We start from the raw sequence: 22540 nt of genomic DNA on the forward strand, positions 1-22540 counted from the left end.
TACCCATCCCTCTCCACATGGCACAGCACCGCCTCTGCATGCTATAGAAGCGCTCCTTGCACCACCACAAATCCCTTCACCGCCACACCGGCATAAGCAGGTGATGTCTTGTCACCTTTTGCTCTGCTTTCCCGGGACACCGCTGTGGCACGCACCAAATGATGAGCGATGGGATGGCCCCACAACCTGTCTCTCTGGCAGCTGTTTGAATTTATACTTCATCCCGGCAGTGGTGGTGATGGCAGGGAGATAGTCCCCAGGATAAATTAGAATTTAAAGTTACCTGCTATTGCTGTCTTGTTCATAGTCTTGCAGATGGAGTATTTTTTTATAGGGGGAAAGGGTGTGTTAAGCATTGGTATTCAGTGCGGCATTGCGTGCGATGCATCGCTGCTCGGCTGTCTGCCTGAACTGCCTGGGATGGCAGTAGCGGCCTCAGACATGTCTTTTGGTGAGAAAATTGCCCAGGAGAGAAGACAGAGCTGCTGTGCTTTTCAGCCTTCTGGGAACGTGAGTCTCAGCCTCAACTCCCCCTGCCAAAATATGCTCCAGGCCCTTGAATCAGCCCATCAGGGAGTTCATAGCACAAGGATGCTCAGGACCCTTGGTGCTGGGGAGTGGCCAAAACGCACGTCGGAAACAAGGAAAGGATTTGCGTGTTTTGCTGGATCACTTGAGCTGTCAGAGTGAAGGTAGTCAGCAGGCAGCACAACTAAGGATAAATCTATATACCTTTATTATGTCTCATTACGTAGCTGATTTACAGTATTGCTGTGCTATAGGAATACAGTATAAAAAAGTTCATTTGCTGATTTTTATTTCTTTTCAGTGATGCTTAATTTTACAATGCTCTAATTTGAGATGCCAGCTGTTTACTGACAGTTGCTCTGTGTTAGAGGAGTAAATAACAGTGTGGAGCTGTGGGTGCTGCCCTGAACCAGAGCCCTTCCCGAGGGTGATGCCTGCAAGCGCGGTTCCTGCCCTGTCCCCCTGGCAGGGGAGGGAAGGGGCTGCAATTGAAGGGGGGGGGGGAATTTGGGGAGACAGTGGTTTGCTTTTGGGCCAGAGAAGAAAGATGATTTTCTCCCTTTTTCTTGAAAAAAACCTTGAAAAGATATTGTCTGCTTAAGGTACAAAGAGGGGGATTGGATTAAAGTTCCCGAGACAGGTTGCAGATTTTTGGGGCTAACTTGCTATTTATTGATCCTTCTCCCCAGCCTTTGCGAGTCCTCTGATCTGGTTCCCCCTGGGGAACTGATGTCCTTCCCCCTGCTCCTGCCCCTGATGCATCCCCTACCACCCTTCCTGTAAACTCCCTTTGACATCTCCACTACCTGCTAATGGGATTTCGGGGGAGCCCCATGATGGGATGTCTGTGGTGCCTTGAGTCCATGAAAGCCCTTTCCAGTGAGGACGCTGCACTGGTGACTGCTCCCTGACACGTGCATTTACTCTGCTAAAGCGGAAAAGAATTAAAGGGAATGGAATTTTTTTTATTTCAATTTTTTTTTTAAAGGCTGTCATTTTTCTAGGCATTTTAACAAAACGCTTTCATCTGCGGTATCTGCAGGAACGGCTCAGAGAGGCTCCCAAAGTGCCTGCCTGGGTGCGATTAAAGGGGGCAGGAGGAGAGGGCAGCGCAGGCAGGGAGCTGGGCAGGGCTGGCCACTCACGGCCCCCCTGGGCTGCCTGGCAGCCGTGGCCAGAGCAGGGTGTCAGCTGGAGGTCCTCCACAGAGGGTGACCTCTCCATCCCACTAACCACTTCACCCCTGTGCTGATGCAGCCGCCACTGCCCAGCCCATCCCCGTCCAGTAATGGGGCTAATTTATCTGCAGCCACTAACGATGTTCCCCAGCACACACATATGGAGGGTTCCCTCCGGGATGGTTTTCCCCAAGACGGTTTTCCCCTTCATTCTCTTAACCTTTCCTCGCAGGTCAAGTCCTCCATCATTTTTATTGCTCCCCCCATTGTGGCAAAGTCCTTTTGCTTCCTCCAAAGCACAGCGCTGAGCCCTGCCGGCATGAGTAATTAATCACTTTCCATATTTAATATAACTCAGCAGCCAGATTTTGTGGTTTTGGCTGCGGAGCTGTCCTGGCTAACCCCAAATCCTTCCCCAGACCTGGGCTCGCATATGTTTGTGCTGATGCTCTCCCACCTGGATCTCTTCTGAATTGCTCCCTATTGACTCTAGCCCTGTTCTGGCAGCGCGTGCAATCGGAGCCATGTTCAATTCCTGTCCTCCGAAGCATTTGCGATGGCTCCTGGTGGATTCGATCAATGCAATTTTGATCTCTCGGCCAACACCCAAGCTGCTCGCAAAACAGTGAGCAGTGCTGGGTGTGGAGGAGAGCTGCCTTCTGTGCCATTAAATACCTGGGCTCCCGACTTGAGCTATCAAACCGTTAATAACCACTTTCCATTTTTGACTCTCTTCGCTTGCTGCTCCTCCGTTTCTCCACAGTGCTGGCTAAGTGGCGTTTCTCTCACTGTGATCTGTTTGAGGTGCTTCTCCATGTGAGCACTGGAGCTATCTCGGCATCTCCCAATCATTAAAATGGGTCCATTTTCGCTGATGGATCTGTGTGCGCTCTGCATGGGGGGTTTTTTTGGAGACTGAGTGAGTTTGTGGCATGGGAGTCCCCATCCCCGACTGTGAAACACCTCTCTGTGGCTAGCAATGCAGGTGGTCCGTGTTGCTGATGGGGGGAGCATGACCCTGAATCAGGGAAAACCATGGAGGCTGAATCCGTCCTGAGCCAGGAGATGATGGGTGGACCGGCAGACAGAGCTGTGGGGTGTCCTCCATGCTGGAGGCCTCTGGAGCTCCCGCTGAGCCCTGGTAGGGCTGAATGTAACGTTTTGGGCAAGGGCCTGTCTCAAGTGCTCTCCTTCCCCACAGGTGTCCCATCTGGCCCCCGCAATGTCATCTCCATTGTCAACGAGACGTCCATCATCCTGGAGTGGCACCCGCCACGAGAGACAGGGGGTCGGGACGACGTCACCTACAACATTGTCTGCAAGAAGTGCCGGTCGGACCGACGCGCCTGCTCCCGCTGCGATGACAACGTGGACTTTGTCCCCCGGCAGCTGGGGTTGACGGAGACCCGAGTCTTCATCAGCAACCTGTGGGCGCACACGCCGTACACCTTCGAGATCCAGGCTGTCAATGGGGTTTCCAACAAGAGCCCCTTCCCTCCGCAGCACGTCTCCGTCAACATCACCACCAACCAAGCTGGTGAGTCCTGGGATAGCACGGTGCCGGGGGTTTTAAGCCATACACTATGAGCTGCAAGCTCTGGGGTGTGAGTGGTGTGTGATGACTGCGGTAAACCTGCACCCAGCCTTTTGCAGGCTCCCCTGCCCCTTTACCTCCCTCTTCCTGATCAGTCGTCGGGAGCTGAACAAGCAGCTGTGGGCCAAACGGGGATGCTGAGAGGGTGAGTGTGCAGATGGCAAGGGGGGACCCAGTCCCAGGCTGCAATGAAGAACACAAGGAGCTGAGGGGATGGAAACCCATCTGCTTTGGGCAGAGAAAGGGGATGGAAATTTCTGCTCTGTGCAGAGCGTGTAACGCAGGCAGTCTTCGCCAACCTGCTCCCTTGGGACAGCATGAGACAGAAGCCTGGCGTAAATGTTTTAGTCTCCCAGCTCTGGGGAATACAAATCTACGCTTGTGCCTGGCTGGCATCACTGTCTCTTGAACTGTGTGCAATCAAATCTGCCTCTGGTCTCCAAGCCTTTTCTCCTGGGGTGGGATTTTTGGGGTGTTTCTTTGCTTGTCTCTCACTCTCAGGCTGCCCTGGAGCTGGGAACAGCCAGGGCACCGGTGTCCATCTGTCCATACCCCAGCGCTCCCTGTTTGTCTTGCAAAGGCTGAATATTAATGTGGAAATGCTCCCAGTGCAGCAGGATGGGCTGTGGGGTCACCTGATGGAAATGCATCAGGTGTGTCAAGGGCAGGATCAGTGCTGTCCCTCTAAAATTCCTTTGGCTTTGCAGCAGGTTTTTCCACCTGCTTTCCCCATGTGAGGCTGGATCCGGGCTGGTTAGTGCATCTCACCCTGCAGGGCTGCCCCCAGCCCCGTCGGCCTGCACGCTACTATCCATGCTAATAGGATGTGGAACGCAGCATTTAACAAAACAGTAGTCAAGTTAAGTGTTTAACTTCAGCCCATGAGCATCTTCTTGGAACAGATGTGGAGAGATTAAAAAAAAAATATGGGATTAAATATGCCGAGTAAAAAAAGGCGGTGCTGGACTATCAACATCTCCCAGTGTGGCTGTGCAGAGCAAGGCTCCCATTGCCCCTAGATGCCCTCCGTGGCACGATCCTGCACCCCAAGCCAGTCGTGCCGAGCTCAGCTCTGCCCCAGTTCCATGGGGAGGAGGCATTTTTCTTGCCCAAAGCTGCCTGCACTGGATAGGGAGCTGACCCTGAGAGCAGGTCATGCCAGCGCCACTTTGGGTGCGGAAAGACTTGGGTACCTTTTTTTGGAGGCTTTTGGTAGGATTAAGTGCAGGATCAGGACCGTATTGGGTGGCTCTGGCCCTTTCAAGTATAACTTGCAAGGCAAAAAACCTTTGGAAAAGTGGCTCCTGTCTAATTTAGTGGCTTGGTGTCCTTGATGGTGGAAGGATGGTGGTGCTGCTGCTGGGGATGCTTCGCTCTGGGGGTGCTCGGGCCAGGGATGCTCAGCTCCAGGATGCTTGGCTCTGGGGATGCTGAGCTCCGGGGATGCTGAGCTCCAGGTATGCTGAGCTCCAGGGATGCTCAGCTCTGAGAGTGCTCGGCTCCAGGGATGCTCAGCTCCAGGGGTGCTCAGCTCCAGGGATGCTTGGCTCCAGGGGCTGTCAGCTCCAGGGATGCTTGGCTCCCCAGCAGGTGCAGAGCAGCCCCAGGATTGCTCCAATGCATGTGGAGAGTGGGGAAGGGAGCAGCAGGAGTGGGGACAATGTGCCTGGCAGCTATTTTAGGAAACCTGCTCGCTTAGCCCCGATCTGCTGTGTGAATTGAAATACTATGGACGGCCTTGCAGAGCAACATGGGGTGTGGCGTGGCCAGCAAGACTGATTAGAAACGCATGGCAGGGAGGGAAGGGGGTCAGACAAACCATGCCAGGATCGCACCCGATGCCAACTTTGTGCTTGGCCAGTGCTGAGCATCTTGCTTTCTCTGGGGTTGCTGCGACAAGATGCCCGGGACCCCTGTGGTATGCTGCCTGGGAGGTCTTGGGGGCTGCAGGGATGGAGGTGCTGCTGTTCAAGCCATGGCCCTGGGGCAGGTGAGGAGCTGAAGGATGGTTTGAGACTGTTCTGCAAGTGTTTGGGCTTTGGAAATAAAACTCCCGGGAGAAGCACAGTTGGGTGCTGATGATGAGCATCCCCAGAGAGCCCCTAAGAGCAGACCCAGCAGCTCCTCCAGGCCAGGGCTGAGCCGAAGCCATGCTACAGGCTCCAGCACCTTGGAGTCCACTTGCTGGGCTGGGGTGTCCCTGCCCTGGTTTCCTGTAATCATCCTCAGCATGGGCAGATTTTTGCTCCTACGTCCTGTTACTGACAGCATGTGGGGTCACAGCCACAGCGCAGGCTTCTGTAATGCTGGCTCCCCCAGAGAGGCTGTTACAGCAAAAGATGGCAAGCAGAGCTGGGGACCATCATCGAGCCTTGGTTTGTCCCTGCTGGGGAGAGCTTTGCTCTCTTTGCCCCTCTGTGGGAGACATCCTTGGAGCAAGCAATCCCAGGGAGAAGCAACACCGCGGATTTCTAAGCCCCTAATTAAAAAGAATAATTGGTTTAAATACCAGAATTCCCTCGCCATCTCTCTGCTCTGGCTCCATGTAAGCTGCTGAGATGCCGCTTTTCCCACTGCTAATATGTGAGCTTGTCCCATGGGGCGAACAACTGCAGGCATGGGAGATTCGGGATGCTCCACGTGCCCAGGAGATTTTCCTCCTCCTCCCCCGGGCCATCGGTCCTACCCCTCTCCATTAATTTTCCATCCTTCCTTGCTTTCTCGGCAGCACCCTCCACCGTCCCCATCATGCACCAGGTGAGCGCCACGATGAGGAGCATCACGCTCTCCTGGCCTCAGCCTGAGCAGCCCAATGGCATCATCCTGGACTATGAGATCCGATACTATGAGAAGGTGAGCCGCATCTGCACGCCTGACATGAGCAGCACCGTGGGCTCCAGGCCAGCAGCGGTAAGCTCAGGTGGAAACCTCACAACTGAGGGTGGGCTGGGGGCATGTTGAGCTTCATACTGCACTGCTGGGAGGCTGCTCAGGTCCTGAGCTTGCTGGGAGAGGGGGAACATCGACAAGCTCTGAATCAGGCTCTTTGCTGGGAAGGGTTCGGGTGGTGGGACAGGTGCCTGGTCGCCCACGGTGGCTCCAGAGGCTGGGAGTGACGTGCAGCCAGAGGGAAAGGGAAGCAATGTTGTGGCTGCAGATGCTAATTCCTCCCCTGTGGGCAGTGTTTCCTCCAGCACATCAGTGCCTGTTGCTGCCTTGGCTCTGGTATCTGCTAGGGTGAGCAGGGACCTGGAGTATGGGGACAGCATCAGGAGGAAAGGAGGGGGATGGTGAGGACCAGCAAAGGTTATCAGGGTTGTCCCTGTGCCGGGTCACTGCCTTCTGCCAGGTTCTTACACTGGCAGCCGTCCTTCCCCGCAGGGGACACGCTCTCGACCCTTGCGGTGAACCGTGCCGAGCCCAAGCTGTTTCATCCTTCCCACGTCTTGCCAGCTTTAATGAATTCCTCTAAATGTGAATAATTAGATGATTTCACCAGCGGCCCCTTTATGGCAAGTCACCGAGGAATGTTGCAAAAAATGAGATTTGAGATGCATGATGTCTCTACCAAGGTTTAGCACAACGACCTGTGCCAGCAGAGCAGGGACTGTAGGGCTGGGGCTCTTGGCAGAGGCAAGTTGCTCTTGAACCTGCTCGAGCTGGGTCATGTAGGGCGTGTTATGGTATTTCCACAACTGCATGACATTTCTGCAATGTGCAGGAATGTCAGTGGTTTGAAGATGAGGAATTTGCTGCTCATGAGTGTTTTTGCTCTGGATGCTCTTATTGTTTCCCCCCACTGCTCCATGTTCTTCGCTGTGGTGGCACCAGGGGGAGGCACATGCTGTGGGGACCTCCCCACAGGCCAGGCAGAGCTTGTGGATCCTTGTTCTGCGGGATCCTCCATGTCAGGGATCGAGGGCAACCAGGAGGGTCCAAGCCACCTTGCCCAGGCTCTGGTGCTTGTCCTCCTGGAGCAGAGCCCGGGCCACCGGCTTTATCCCCCTGCAGATAAACCTCATCCCTGCCATCAGCGGGGATGGGTGGGCTTCAGGGTGCATTGTCCCCACTGCTGACTGTCTCTCTCGGCCATGCCCACAGGACCACAACGAGTACAACTCCTCCATGGCCCGCAGCCAGACCAACACGGCCAGGATCGAGGGGCTGCGACCCGGCATGGTGTACGTGGTGCAGGTGCGAGCCCGCACCGTGGCCGGCTATGGCAAGTACAGCGGGAAGATGTGCTTCCAGACACTGACGGATGGTGAGTCCGGGATTGGGGGACAGGGAGGCAAAGGGGGTGGTTGTCTTTTCAGTGATAGCTTCGGGCACTAATTGGATTAAACGAACTTGTCTCTGCAAACCTCTCTCCCAGCGGGCGGCGTGGCAAAAGCCAGGTGATTTACAGCGATGTCTTATTAATCGCCAGCTGGAGGAGTAATCTGCTTTAAATCTCTTAGCTCTGTTTTCTCCCCTGCTATTTAGCTGTGGTTTTGTCTTTCCTGCCTCTGACTGTGGTGGCAGAGCTGCCCTGCCACTGGCTGCGAGTCCAGCATGGCAGGGTGGGGAGGAGCGGAGGGTTGTAGACCCCCGGAGGAAGGACTCCTGGGATGCTCTCCAGGGATGCTCTCCTGGGGTGCTCAGAACTGCATCTCAGCCATCAGGGCAAAGCTGGAAGGGTCAGACCCATCACTGAAAGCTGATTTCCCACTCCGAGGTGGTGTGTCAAAGGGAAAGGGCCAGCTCATGACGTTCATGGCTTCTTCTGGCCTCCTTGCCAAAGTTGTGTTGTCATTCTTCTGGCCCCGGCCCTTTCCTGCACCCACAAACACTAGATCCCCTTGGAGACTAATAACTCATGGGATGTTTTTTCATTAATCCCAGCTTCAGGACTAATCCAGGAGTCAGTGAGCAAAGCAAGGCTCCTTTCATGATCCTCCTACCGCTGGGGCAGCTGAAGTCCCTGCAGAGAGCCCCTTCCCTGCCGCTGCTGGCGTGGTTCCTGCTCCGCTTAGGTGACACCCATGGGTCCTGACCCTGCTTGGCTGTCTTTCTTAAAAATTTTCTTCTTTCCTAAAACCGAGTCGCTCCGTGCTTGCACTCATGTTGAGTGCCAGCTGAGGCAGGAAGAGGAAAATCACGCAGGGCGACTGAAGAGAAGGAAATTGTAATAAACTCCCCCAATGCCTCGAATATTCAGGATTAGAGAAGCGAGAAGAAAAATCCTGCCTCAAATAAGCAATTAAATGAAATTTAATAAGAATGGATAGTGTAGATTATTTAATAATAATTGATTGTTAGATGAGAATTTCTCAGGATTTAAGCAGCGTGCAAGAGAGAAATCTAGTTGCTAGTAATTAACTGTGGTGTAGAAAAATATAGATAAAAGGGTGCTAAATGCTTTGTTTTGGAGTGAATTTTATTTTAACCCTTGCTTGTGGCTGCTAGCACAGCCTGGCAGACCTTGCTGGGGACGGTTGGAGAGGGGGCTGTTTCTGGAGGGTTGCGGAAGCCTGCAGGAGTGTGGGGTCTGCTGGATACTGCCCACTGTGGGTATCCACACTGCTAATGGGGCAGGGCAGGAGAAGGGGAAAATGGGAGGAGACATGTGGAGGTTGCAAGTGGTTTTCTTGAGGTTCCTCCAGGCATGTCCAGTCCTCCTGTGCCACCTCAGCTTTTACCCGAGCCTGCTGCTGAAGGATACAGGGGTGTCCAAGGGGACACAGGGGGTTTGAGGGATGGTTGGTGTGGCAGGGATGCTGTGGTTGCTGTAGCTCTGCAAAAGGAATTGGCTCATGCCATCTGTCGAGACGTAGAAACCTACAAGCAGACCTGCAGTGAAGGCGCTCAGGTTCTCCTATGCCTCTCTCTCAAGGTTAACTGTTGCATGGTGGACTCTCTGGTGTCTAATATGGGTGAACTCCTGGCATGGTCTTCCCTGACTGGTCTGGTTATTAATGGGATCTTCCTCCTTTCCTGCAACTTGTAGGAACTTTGTGTCTGTGAGACCCTGTGTTAAATTTGGTCAAAATGGCCAACAGGTTTAAATTTATTGAGGGAAGAGAAACTCCAGAGGCATGGACAAAGCCACCTTGTGAACCTCATCTCTTCAGGAAACTGGGCCCACGCACATTTCTTTGTCTTCATTCCCAGGACCTTCTCTTCCATATTTTTAACCCAAAGTATGTGTGAGCAGAGCGTGACAATCCTTCCTTGTGCATCACAGCACTGGCTCATCACCTGCCTCAACCAATGCTCCCGCTTGGATCCCCCTTGTCCCACCACCCTCCCATAGGAGCAGCACCCACAGAGTCAGAGGGGACATTATGGGACCCCTTCCCAGGAGGCTGCTCTTACTCCATGAGCGTGCAAAGGAGAATTCACCTCATCCCTCTTCTCATGCAGATGACTACAAGTCGGAGCTGAGAGAGCAGCTGCCTTTGATCGCAGGGTCTGCAGCGGCTGGGGTGGTCTTCATCGTCTCGCTGGTGGCCATTTCCATCGTCTGCAGCAGGTGGGTCCCCACGGGATGCTGCCTCCCTGGAAGGTGGAGGTGGTAAGAGGTAGCTGGGAGAGATTTGGAGTAGGAGAGGAGGGACGGGGGACCCCTATAGCTGGAGAGAGCGCTGAGCTGCCACTGCTCGCTGAGTGTTGCTGGCAGAGGAGTGGTTCAAGGCCATCACCAGCCACTCATCCCTCAAGCCTGGCTGTTTTCTCCCCTCTTCTCCCAGGAAGCGCGCTTACAGCAAGGAGGCGGTATACAGCGATAAATTACAGCACTACAGCACCGGGCGAGGTGAGCAGGGAAAAGCGGGCAGGGGAAACACTCCTAAACCTGCACCCGGCATGCGGCACACTCTGCCACCTTCAAATGTGCACGGTGGGGGGATGAAAGCCCCATGGGGCATATGGAGACGACTGTAGGGTGGGAGTAGAGATGTCCACAGCTGTGTGTCAGGGTCTCTGGGGTGGGTTTGCAGCGGCGCAGCATTGTGGGTGGGAAAAGAAGAGCAACAGGGGGGATTTGGGGAATGGGGATGGATTTGGGGGGGTGGAGGGATGTAAGGGGCAGGGGGGATGTAGGGGGACAAGGCTTGGGGAGAAGATGCTGTGAAGACTCCCAATGGAGGAAGGGAAGGAGAGAGGCAGCATGTAGAGTGGGGATGAGTTCCTAATCTCCTGCCACAGGCTCTGCCTGGGCCAGGATCAGTGCTGGGCTGCTCTTACTGCTAATGGGACTCTGGATTTTGGGAGCATGGCCGGGGACTGAGGGCTCGTGGCTGACATTGCTGCTGTCCTGGCTGCATGGCTGATGCTTGGCCTGCACCTTGCTCCAGAAAGGATGTGTGGCCAGTGACTGGGGAGGTTCAGCTGGCTTTGGGCTGCTGATCCCCTTGGCAAACTAGGAGAGCCTGAGTTTGACAGGCCTTTTCCTAAGACACCTTTGCGATTGGTGGAGCTGTGCACCAGAATAAATTCGAAGCGTCCGTTGTGTATAACGTGTGCTCAGGTGCTTCTCCAGCTCCTGGTTAAGCAGCCATTGTGATCACTGGAAATGATAATAAAGCGGCAAAGCAGCAGCTCCAGGGGGTGAGGAGTTGCTGCCTGGTGCCCGCAGGCTCTGTGTCCCATCCCTGCAGGATGCAGATCCTATTTACACTCTCCTAGAGATGCCTCCCAAGTGCATTTTGCTGCCTTGTGGGAAGAAACTGTCCCTGGGTCCTGGGCATCTGCTTGGGGAACAGGGATGGCAGCGGGATGCAGGGATGGGTGAAGGACAGCATTAGGGGAAGGGGGGAGCAGGGTGGGTGAGCAGAGAGGAGGGATGGAGATGGAGCGATCAGCCTGGCAGAGAAAACGGGAGGGCTGACAGGGAAGGAAAGAGTTTGGAGACAGCCAGGAGAGCCCAGCCAAGCTGGCAACAGTGCACTATATCTCTTTTGACATTCTCAGCTTCATACCAAACCCTCCCAACACAATGGCGGGGCTGTGAGGGGCTTCAAAGCTCCCAGCAAATGATAAACTCTTTTCCAAACATCACTGGGTGATATTTAAATACAACGGATCTGTGCTTTTCCTCCCACTTTTCTTTGTGTTTCTGCACCGTGGGTGCTGGGGGAAGATTTATTTGATGCCTGATGGCTAAACCCATGTTGGGCTGCAGGTGGACTTATTTTTCCTGTTTCCCCCTGTTTTGAAACATTCCCCATGCCGCGTGCATCCCTAGCTTGCCACAAGCACCCCAAAACCCAGGGTCTTCAAACCAGGTAGGAAAGCAATGAAGTGGGTGTCTGTGTTTAGTTTTTAAAGCTGGACGATGTGAGGATCAGTGCCTGGAAGCTGGGGGTGCTGGGGCTTCCGGACACGCAGCAAAACCCTTTCAAGGTTAGCAAGCCTCCAGGCGCTCGATTATTGCAGACACTCGAGCAAAACAGGTGGGAAATTTGTGGCGAGCGACTAATGGAGTAACAAGTGCATCCGCCGGAACAAATCACCCGTGTGTTTAGTGGCATGGCAATTACAGCCTCCCCAGCACAGCTCTGGGAGCCCCCCAGGGATCACCAGCTGCCTGCTGTTGGCAAGGACTTCCCCAGGTGGGTTTTGGGGTGAGATGGGGTCTCTCAGGTTGTAATTTCTCATGCTTTATCTCTGCCACTGCTTCACCAGGAGCTTTGAGATAGGGGAAATAGGGAAAGCACCCTGTTGAAGCGGCAGCGATTCAGCAGGCAAGGGTTTTTCTCTGTCCCGACAATATTTATTCCCAAGAAAAAATGATGTCGGAAGGAATCTAACGCTGGAGTCGGGGTTGTGGTGCAGAGCGCTTCAACTTTCAAAGAGTGGCAGAAAATTTGCCATTGTCTGCAGTAGTGATAAATGGCCTAGTCCAGTTTCTAGGAGTATCAGGGCAATTGTAAGAGCACAAAGCTCTCTTTGCAGGCAGGCTCAGCATGGGTTGCCTTTGATGGTGTGCTCCAGTACCAGGCATTTCACCCAGCTTTTGCCAGCGTGGTGATGATGAGCCGGTGACTGAGGTTGGCAGATATGAGTATTGGGTTTAGGTGCCCTAATCTCACTCATTCGGATGGGATGGGGATTATGGGGGAGCTGAGCCCATGGGCAGACCCTGGGGCACATCAGAGGGTGTTTGAAAACCAGCCTGTGTTGACAGTGGGCAGAAAACCGGCATTATTGTCTTCTTTATTTCTTCAATATTTTGATCAGTGAGTCAGTCTTGGTTACGATCCTGTAAATCCCTTTGTAATCCTGGCTGGAGCATCAGCTGCTCTTGTAAAAAAATTTATGAGGCAGTTAAAGTGTACGAGACAGAGCCGTAAAGGGATTTATGAACTGGGAGATGCACAGATGGCTTCATTGCAGCCTTCCCTGACTGCCTCCGAGGCGCAAAGCTTTTGCCCCAAAACGCCCCTTTTGGGGACAAGGGTGCTCCTGCCTGGTCCCTCCTGAGTCCTGGGGGCCCTGCAAGTGGTTCTCCCTTAGCGGCTGTTTTGCACCAGCAGTGCACCACTGCACGGCTTTCATGCCTCCTCCTGAATTACTTGCTGGCAAACTTGCAAAGCAGCCGGGAGCCGATTTAGATTCCCTGTGTGGAGCCGCGCAGAGGTGATGCTGCAGTCCATGCAGTCGTCTGCACGTTGGCTCTAGAAAGGCCCTGGGAAGTGCCAGCGCAACAGAATCGTGGCCCTTGGCGAGTTCCTTAGCAGTGTAATCAAACGCCGTTAATCACCGTAATGCTGAGGTACCCTGGGGAGGAGGACTGGACAGCAATGTCCCTCCTGGTCTCCTCCAGAGGTGACGTTGAGGGGACCGCTATGCCATCCCCGGTCCCCTTTTTAGGTGACAAATGGCACGGGAAGCTGAGCCCCCAAAGGGGCACCACAGCCCTCTCTGGGTCCCCTGTGGGGACTGCAGTATAACACTGGTGTCCCGCTGAGCCCTGGGGATGCTGGTGGCCACACTCTGTCCTGTGGCTCTGTCCCCCAGCAGCTCTGCAAGCTCCAGAGCATCCAAACATGATGTCAGCAAACCCCATTTGGGGAATCTGGGGGCCTGTTTTGGTTTTTCCTCCATTTGAAAAGGGCAAGAGCCCACTTGCTGCATCTCCCTGCACTGTGGCTGGATCCTGCAGGGATCCAATCCGTGGCTGGATCCATGCATTGCCCCGGTGCAGGGGACCACACACTTGTCACGGAGGCTGGCCAAGCCGTATTTTATGGCTCCATACAGGTTGTTGATTATAATTGCTGCACTCTGTCAATTTAGTAGCTGCCACAAAACTATCAGAGGCCTTTTTGGGTAAATAAATATTTCTTCACTGATGCATGGAGCCTCGTAAAGCCCTCACCGTAAAGCCAACTAATTGTAGTTCAGGTCTGTAACTGCTCCCCATCGCTGGGGAGGAGGAGGAGGAAGGATAATGGCAGAGGAGTGGCGGGCAGAGAGGGAGAGGAGGTGATTCAGGGGAGGATTGGGTGGAACAAGGGGACAATAAGGGTCTATGGAGGTGGCGCAGGTGAGCACAGTGATAGCAGCCATCTTAAGGGGCGCATGGAGGGTGTGAGGACATGTGGGTCTCCAGTTCTTGGCCATGGCACAACTGCTCTTGGTTTCTCTCCCTTTTGCCATTGCTCCTGTATTTTCTGCAACAAGGGTCTCCAGGGATGAAGATCTATATCGACCCCTTCACTTATGAGGACCCCAATGAGGCGGTCCGAGAGTTCGCCAAGGAGATCGATGTATCCTTTGTGAAGATTGAAGAAGTCATTGGAGCAGGTGAGTCTTGCTGTCCCCTGCCGCCCGTCCCTCCCTGCCCTCTCCGCCACTCCTGTGTGGCCAGACACCCACCTGGAGCAATTTTCTGGGGGTGCACACGTGGTCCTTCACTGGGAAAACCTCAAGGAAGCCTCGAGACATCAGGCTTTCCTGGGTTTGTGATGGGTTAGGGTGGACACAAGGTTGGTTTCTGCTCTCAGAGTTCCTCTGAGATGGAAGAGGCTCCATGAACGTATTCGCTGGGTGACCGCAAGGCCTCTTGGGATTTCCTACTTGGCTTTTCCAAGAGATAACAAGAAAAAGCCAGATCTCACTCTAGTCTGTGCCATATTCCCATACATATGTATATATACACACACGTGTGCACATATCTGTATGTCATCTGTGCTGCTTTTATTGCCATTTTTAAATAACTATGTCATACTCATAGAAGACAAAGTGAGAAGCTGGGGGAGGAAGCTGCAAAGAAGCAATGAGCTGGTTTGGTCGGGATCAAGTTCAGCGATGTATCAGCTGCCCTTTGCTGCTCATCAAGGCAAAGCGGCTGCAAACCTGGCTTAAATGTAATCCCTCCACAGGCAAATTTTGCCTTGGAGAAAGAAAAGCTGTCCCGCTGAAAATGAGAGGACGCTTTCTCTGTATTTTAAATCAGAGGGCAGCAATGAAAACAGCCCAATTACTTTCCATTCCAAGTTAAGTGATGTGCAAAAAGGTAACCAAAATTATCAATGCTGACACCTTGTGTTTGAGGTAGTCCTTAAATGTTGATGCTCTTACTCTGGAAACCCTTCTTGCCCCAGCCTCTGCTTCTGTTGGTGCTGGGCTCTGTCACCTTGGAGAAGGTTGCAAGCCCAAACATGTCCTCAGCAGCAGACACTGCCCCTTTTAAAGAGGACAGGTGAGTAGATTTATAGCGGAGAGCATCGCTGAAGTGTTAACTGGCTGACGTTTCTCAGACAGTTGGTTTGGAGACCAAGCAGCTCAAGGTACCATTACTCTTCAAAGTGTTTTATGTGGAGGAAGAAGTGGTAGCGGATGCTCTTGCACTTGCAGGGGAGTTTGGAGAAGTGTATAAAGGACGCCTGAAGTTGCCTGGAAAGCGGGAGATCTACGTGGCCATCAAAACACTCAAAGCCGGCTACTCTGAGAAGCAGCGCCGGGATTTCCTGAGCGAGGCCAGCATCATGGGGCAGTTTGACCACCCCAACATCATTCGTCTGGAAGGGGTGGTGACCAAAAGCCGACCGGTCATGATCATCACAGAGTTCATGGAGAACGGGGCCCTGGACTCGTTTCTGCGGGTAAGGCGAGTTGGGGCCATGTGGGCTGTTGTTCAGCTGTGGGATTCAGGAACAAGGTGTTGGCATCCCATCCTATAAATCCTAGTCTGTTTCCTTAGCTTGGCAGGTGGTTGCAGTGTGCCGTACACCCCCAAAACACGTGTGTTTTGGTGCTGGCATACCTCTGCTTTAATTGAGCAGGGCAAGGCAGCTGGGCAGTCCCTCTTGGGAGGTGCAGCATCCTCCCGAAGTTGGGGGTAAGTGGCTCTGGTCCCATGGTGGGGTCTGCATGCTCACCCCAGTGCCTGCACTTTCCTATCACAGCAAAATGATGGGCAGTTCACAGTGATCCAGCTGGTGGGGATGCTCAGAGGAATTGCCGCCGGGATGAAGTACCTTGCAGAGATGAATTACGTGCACCGAGATCTGGCTGCCAGGAACATCCTGGTCAACAGCAACCTAGTGTGCAAAGTGTCGGACTTTGGCCTCTCACGCTACCTGCAGGACGATACGTCCGACCCCACCTACACCAGCTCCTTGGTACGTATCTCTCACAAGATTTGGTCTTGCTCAGCATCTCCGGTGCCTGCCCTGTACCCACTGCCAGCTGAACCTGGAAGAAGGGTGCTGGATGCACGCTCCGGAGCTTCTACCATGGGTGGGAACATCTCAGGAGGGTTCCCACCACGTAGGCTCCTGGCCCAGAGACCCTGGCTGTGGTTCCCACCCATCATCCTCTTTTCCCTTCTTTCTCTTCCTCCCTTTTATGAGTTTTCTGCCTCCCTCCTCCCCCAAGCACCTTTCTGCCCTCAGCAGTTTCCAGATAAGCCTTTTCCCTCTCCTCTGTGGAGGGAAGGTGCATGGAGGAGTCCCTGGAGAGACTGGGAAGGGGAGGCAGGGAGATCACACCATCTCCCAATGGGACAGCAATGGCATTTTAACTCCCCCCAGCACACCAGGTTTGGTCTGCCTTTCTCTGCTGGAAACTTATTGCAGGCATTAATTAAAGAGACAAGCCTAACGGGAGCTCCGCTGTTCCCCAGCTGCCCTTCTCTCCTTAATTAACTCATTTGTACGTAATGGCAGCCCTGCTCTCCCCTTGCTCCCCGCTGCCCTGGGGGAACCCCCAGCTCCCCACCATGGCCATCCTTCTGCCAGTGGGCTCTTAAGACCCTTATTGGTGTTGATGATGAACAGAGGAGAAGGGAATGAGCAACCTGTTGACCTCATCTAATTGATTAATTAGAAGAGCGTGTACTGGGTGCAAGCACAAGGCTGTACCGACTCCAGAAGCAATGTCTTGGGCTGCCGAGCTATGGCATTGGGGCTGGCTCTGGCCTCCAAAATGGGAAACTCACAGAGGTGCCTTTGAGGCTGCCTTTGTGTTTTGGCCCGGCTGCAGCCCCTTGCTCTTCCTCCCCTGCTTGTGAGACGTTTCCCCCCTCCCCGGACCTGCCCCACTCCCTGCCCACACCCGTCCTGCAGGCAGCAGCCTTTGAGCAGACACCCATCATTTATTTTTCATTCAAAGATCCCGGCAGTAGCTGCTGGGATGAGGGCATGAAGTAGCCTTTCCCCACCTTTAGAGATAAAAGAGATTATCTAATCTGTGTTTTTATTTAATTTAGGCCATAATAGATCTCCCCGGCAGCTGGGAAGTGATGCTATGCCTGCGATTACATCACTCTGCCTCCCACAGTAGGTTTTTAGCTCTGGGGAAAAGGCAGGAAAAACAACCTAGCAGTTAATTTCTCCATTTGTAGTTATTCAAATCAAATTTTTTGCCATTCATCCTTCAAGAGCAGCTGATGCTTCGTCAGAAAGGCTACAGAAAACAATTGCGCTAAACGATTTACAATGCAATTCTGCCCGGAGTAAATACCATGCATGTCTGTGGTTTTCCTTGGCTTTTTTTGCTGTTATTTTAGCAGTGCTTGCCCAGGGAGCAGTGCCTCTGTACATGCTGCCCCTCCATAGCATCCCTGCCCCTTGGCATGGCCTCCATCCCTTCCTGTCCTGCCAGGATCCAGGACCTGCCGTGGCTTGATGGGGTGGCTTGAGATGCTGAGCCTGATATTGAGCTTTTAAGAGAAATGAGGGGCTCTCTGCCAAAGGCACTTCCCTATTCCAGTGCTTTCCAGGTCTCATTTGGGGCTTAAAGGTGTTTTGTTTCTTGCCTTCCACTCCAAAAGTGGGGCTGGAAGGACCTTCCAGCAGCTGTGGGAGCCCAGATGATACCATAGAGGATGCTCTTAGGTTAGACCTTGTTTCCATTGAAAACCAAGGGACAGGGATACCTGCGGCTTGTTATCTGAGTGCTAGCGCAGTCCTGCATAGCCCTTGTCCCCTGATGTCTCCCTGGGAAGGGACCTGGGGACAAGCCACTGATGTGCTGGGAACTGCAGGGCAGCCGGAGTGGGGAGGTGTCACTTGGGGGTGACACCTCAGTAGGATAAACCCTTTCATTTTATTTAGCTAAGACCTTTTATGCAGGTACAAGATAAATTCACGGAGGTGTTTTCAGCTCCTGCCTCCTCATCCCATCGGGTACTGCCTGCCCATTCCTCAGCAGGGTCCCTGGGGGCTGGTAGCTGGGGGTGTGTGGGATGGCTCCAACCCTGGCTCGCAGGTGTCTGGGCTCCTCTGCCAAGGGAGCCATTTCTCAGCTGCTCTCCCCTTTTTCCATAGGGAGGGAAGATCCCTGTCAGGTGGACAGCGCCAGAGGCCATCGCCTACCGCAAGTTCACCTCGGCCAGCGACGTCTGGAGCTATGGCATTGTCATGTGGGAGGTGATGTCGTTTGGGGAGAGGCCCTACTGGGACATGTCCAACCAAGACGTAAGCACTGGGGGTCATCCCTGTAGCTCTGGGGGGTGGGGGTGGGCTTGTTCCCAAAAGAAAGCCCTGCCTGAACAACTATCTGCCCCTTCCTGTAGCCTCAGTAGCGCTCGGTTTTGGAGATGAAACAGGCTGGTGAGCAAGAGGATGCAAGGAGGGAAATTGGGAAGAAAAGCCAGTGGGCTGGTAATTGGACTTCAGGAAGCTGCAGGGCCTTTGAAAATGTTCAGAGCGGGGAAAGAGCTTTGGTAGTTGGACTGCTGTACTCCGATGCGATCTGCTGAGATAATGAGTGGCAGCTCTCCGCCGGGAGGAACTGTGGCGCGTGGAGCATCAGAGCGGAGATTAACCTCCGAGAGCCCTGGCTCCGTCAGAGCTGGGAGCGTCTCCTCCTGCTCCCTTTGCTGATGATCAAATGGGCTGGCAGCTGCCTTCCCGGCCTGCAGCAGCCCTGCCTGTAACACCTCTGCTCGCACAGGCAGCTCTGCTCAGGGAGAGGAGTGGGAAGAGTGGCTCACCACCCGCTCTGGTTGCGGTTTTCCCTACATGAGACCTCTGAGTCCCTCGTCCTCACGTGCTGCTTTCTCCCCCGCTGCCCTGCAGGTCATCAATGCAATCGAGCAGGATTACCGGCTCCCGCCGCCCATGGACTGTCCTGCCGCCCTGCACCAGTTGATGCTGGACTGCTGGCAGAAGGACCGCAACACCCGCCCGCGCTTCACCGAGATAGTCAACACCCTTGATAAAATGATCCGCAACCCGGCAAGCCTCAAAACTGTGGCTACCATCACCGCTGTGTGAGTCTTCTAGTGCACAGGGGATGCTTTTGTGTCAACATCCCAAGCTGCAGCAAAAGGCTCCCCAAGCGGCTCGTGCTGCCAGGGGGAAAGACAGGAATTCATAAATCGTTTGCTAGGCGCGGGGGTTTTCTGTCTTTGCTCTGCCTGACAGTCAGACAAAGAACATGTAGTTTTCAGTCGAGCAACAGCAATAATTCTTTGCTATTGATTCTTTATGGTGTGTGACCGTATGGGCACGGTGTCTCCTCTGCCGGTGCCTGTGGGGTTGCAAAGCGCTGCTTGCAGAGCGGTATTCCCATGGGACAGGCCTTCCTTGTGGCCTTCCTTGTCTCAGGCATGTGCCAGGAGCAGGGTGGTGCCAGGGGGAGCAGGAGAGTGCAGGGGGGTGGATTGGGGAACACTGCCGTGCACTGGACGGGCTTGTGCACAGCAGTCCCTTGGTGCTGGTCGGGCTTGTCCCCAGTGGTGTGTCCTGTTGCAGGCCTTCTCAGCCCCTCCTCGACCGCTCCATCCCCGACTTCACTGCCTTTACCTCAGTAGACGACTGGCTGAGCGCCGTGAAGATGAGCCAGTACAGGGACAGCTTCCTGACCGCTGGCTTCACCTCCCTGCAGCTTGTCGCCCAGATGACATCCGAGTGAGTTGGGTGCTGCACCAGGGCTGGCTGAAAGCTGGGTACTGCCTGGGGTGGGTTGGGGTTGCAGGGAGGTGGGAAGGTCAGTGCAAGGCACCTGCAGAGGGAGGGTGTGGGCAGCCATCACACTGGTCAGCAGAAGCACCCTGAGTCGAGGTGGCTGCAGTCACCATCTGGGGGTCAGCATGGAGGAGTCTCCCCGCTCTTGGTCTCTCCTCGCCCCAGTGATGCTCACAGGGCTGCACTTGGGGTCTGTGTTTGTTTTTCTGCTGAGAGGCATGGAACAGCTGAGCTTACATCCCTCACCTCAGAGATGGCCAAAACAGATACACAGGTGCCCATTCATATTCCTCTGTCTGTCTGTCTTCCAGAGACCTCCTGAGAATAGGGGTGACTTTGGCTGGGCACCAGAAGAAGATCCTGAACAGCGTCCAATCCATGCGAGTACAGATGAGTCAGTCTCCGACCTCGATGGCATGATGTCCCTCGTTCGACAGGGAGGGGATGGGGAGGGCATGCAGCAAGGGGCAGAGGTGGGAGGGGAGGAACTGACGGGCGCCGCGGGGCAGCATTTGGAGAGATGCTGCCGCTGCCTGGGGACTGTGACCGCAGACGAAGGATGTTCCTGGGACTCATCTCTAACTGGTGACTTCCGTTCCTCACCAACAGAAGCACACTTACCAATGTCATGGGGAACAGTGTATAAATACATATAAATATGTACAAATCATATATTTAAAAAACAAAACAAAAAAAAACAAAGATGAAAAACAATGAAGACAAACCAATATGCGTTGGGGAAGCAAACCCAAACCCTAGAGACCAGACTCCAATCCCACCACCAGTGAGCAGTGGTTGAAACTGAGAAGGAGAAAGGGGCTGTTGGGGAAGGGAGAGGCACAAGATGGAGCAGCCCATCCAGAGAGACCACCTTCCTTTTCTTTTCTTCTTTCACCCTCCCTCCCTGCCCCAGCCTTTTCTGCTCACTCTGCTCCTCTCTCTGCTCGTGGACTGGGTGGAAGTGTCCTCAGACGTCTCCGCAGCTCCCTGCCGTCCTACCTGGGTGCCGCTCTGGCAACTACCAAAGGACTTCACTGACCACTGCATGGGAGATCCGACTCAATCCAGTTAATGTCTTCATATTGAAGAAGAGATGTACCTTCAATAGAAAACCTTGGGTTTTTTTTTCTCTTTTGCTTGCATTTTTTTTGCAAAAAGGAAAAAAAAGGATTAAAAAAAAAAAATCCATCCTGGAAAACAGAAAGAGGTGTTCCCGTGTGTGTGTGCGCTCGTGCGCGAGTATACGTTGTCAACCTACTGTGGACTCACTGCTTGTCCCTAACCGAAGATCACCGCCAACCCTGCAGCCAGCAGCCAGCTGGTTCCCAGCCTGGGGGGAACAGGGGGCCCAGGGTTGTGCCCACAGCCCCCGGGAGTGGGAGGTAGCAGGGGAGTGCCCAGCAGCGAAGCAAGCGCTCAGCAGTCCTGCAAGCGGGGAGGAGGACGCAAAGGGCGGGCCGGCGTGGCGGGGACGGGACGGGACGGGACGTGACCGGAGGAGCCGCTGCGTGGTTGTGACTGGGTTGGTGACTGCTGGAGAAGGAGGAGAGATGCTCTGGGAAACAGACTGCTAAGGCGTCCAGAGCCTCGGTGATGCACAGAAGATGGCTATGGAGGACTTTTTTTTTCCCCATCTTGTGGACCTAAGGATTTTGATACTGAATTACAGACTTAGGTTTCATGGCTTCAGAGGTAGGTCCATTTGTCTCGTGTACCTCTCTGTCCATCCCTCTGTCCTCCTCCTCTATTTTTCAGCTCGCTTCCTTAAAGCCTCTCCCAGTGAATATTACCCCGTGTTTAATTTGATTTTTTTTTTGTTCCATCGTTGGTCTGCTTTGCAAATTGATCTAGTTAAAATTACTAGACGCATGTCAGTGTTTACACAGAATATTGTAAGACTGGGCAATCTAACTTCCCTCTGTGGATTGCGCTGAGAGTTTATAAAATGAATGAACTCTTAATAAGGCTTTTACTTAGACGGTTGTGTGCGAGTTGTAATGATCCATCACCGCGCTCTTGCAGGCACCACGCTGGCAGCAAGCAGCACCCATGTGGCAGGGGGAGCGGCGGCACGGGCAGGCTGCCCAGCTGTGCCTCGAGGGCTGCTGGTCCCTGCCATAATTTGGTGGTGCGGTGGCTCATACGTGTACAAGAAACCCTCTATGCTACTCACGTATCCATCCCTGCCGTGGGGATGCCCTGCATCCCTCCATGTTGTGGGGGTGTCCCACATCCTCCTGTACCACAGGGATGCCCCCATCCAGCTGTGCCATGGGGATGCCTTGTGTCTGTCTGTGCCATGGGGTTGCCTCGTGTCCATCTGCGCTGTGGGTTTGCCCTTTGCCTGTCCTTGCCTTGGGGATGCCCCACATCCATCTACACCATGGGATTGCTCCATCTCTGTCTGCACCATGGGATTGCCCCACGTCCATCCACACCACGGAGATGCCTCACCAGATTTGCTTGCTGCCATTGAACAGGAGGGACTGAGCCCTTCCTCTGCCTGCTGCCAGCGCCTGTCCACATGTCCTGGGTGTGAGTTTTGTCCCCCGTGCTGGGGCTATCGGGGTGCTCTCTGGCTGGAGGGATCTCCGCGTGTCCTGTGGGGAGCACATGCTTGGTTCGGGAGGATGGCGGCTGACACCACCAGCAGATGAAGGAACCAAGTGATAGGGTGCTCTTTACACCTCCAATTTTATTTCTTTAATTGTCTAAGGAAGACGACCCACCGCTCTGCTGAAGAACAGGAACTAACAAGATGCAGGAATGAGCTTGTTTCAAATCACTGAACTCTCCCCAGAGAAAGGCAGAGAAAAACACCCCTTGTTTACAACAGC

The 22540-nt window shown here is 53.8% G+C and overlaps 1 protein-coding gene across 3 annotated transcripts in view; it reads left to right on the forward strand.

Annotated features, from left to right (window-relative positions):
- EPHB1 (EPH receptor B1) overlaps positions 1 to 22540 on the forward strand; it is an 87929-nt gene that overhangs the window by 56739 nt on the left and 8650 nt on the right. For 2 of the 3 annotated variants that reach the window (XM_087738916.1, XM_087738915.1), the window contains 12 exons: positions 2908 to 3243; positions 6029 to 6210; positions 7402 to 7564; positions 9706 to 9814; positions 10032 to 10096; positions 13969 to 14091; positions 15145 to 15392; positions 15696 to 15911; positions 18060 to 18209; positions 18813 to 19006; positions 19491 to 19646; positions 20015 to 21395. In XM_087738916.1, the coding sequence (XP_087595042.1) occupies positions 2908 to 3243; positions 6029 to 6210; positions 7402 to 7564; positions 9706 to 9814; positions 10032 to 10096; positions 13969 to 14091; positions 15145 to 15392; positions 15696 to 15911; positions 18060 to 18209; positions 18813 to 19006; positions 19491 to 19646; positions 20015 to 20123 (2051 nt within the window). In that variant the 3' untranslated portion in view covers positions 20124 to 21395. Of the gene's footprint in view, positions 1 to 2907; positions 3244 to 6028; positions 6211 to 7401; positions 7565 to 9705; positions 9815 to 10031; positions 10097 to 13968; positions 14092 to 15144; positions 15393 to 15695; positions 15912 to 18059; positions 18210 to 18812; positions 19007 to 19490; positions 19651 to 20014; positions 21396 to 22540 lie in introns of those variants that run through there. The other variant, XM_087738917.1, reaches the window with a different exon arrangement.

The sequence above is a fragment of the Nipponia nippon genome, unplaced genomic scaffold, assembly GCF_047370975.1.
Source record: "Nipponia nippon isolate SJK-2023a ecotype South Korea unplaced genomic scaffold, ASM4737097v1 scaffold_7, whole genome shotgun sequence".
NCBI classification, from domain to species: domain Eukaryota; kingdom Metazoa; phylum Chordata; class Aves; order Pelecaniformes; family Threskiornithidae; genus Nipponia; species Nipponia nippon.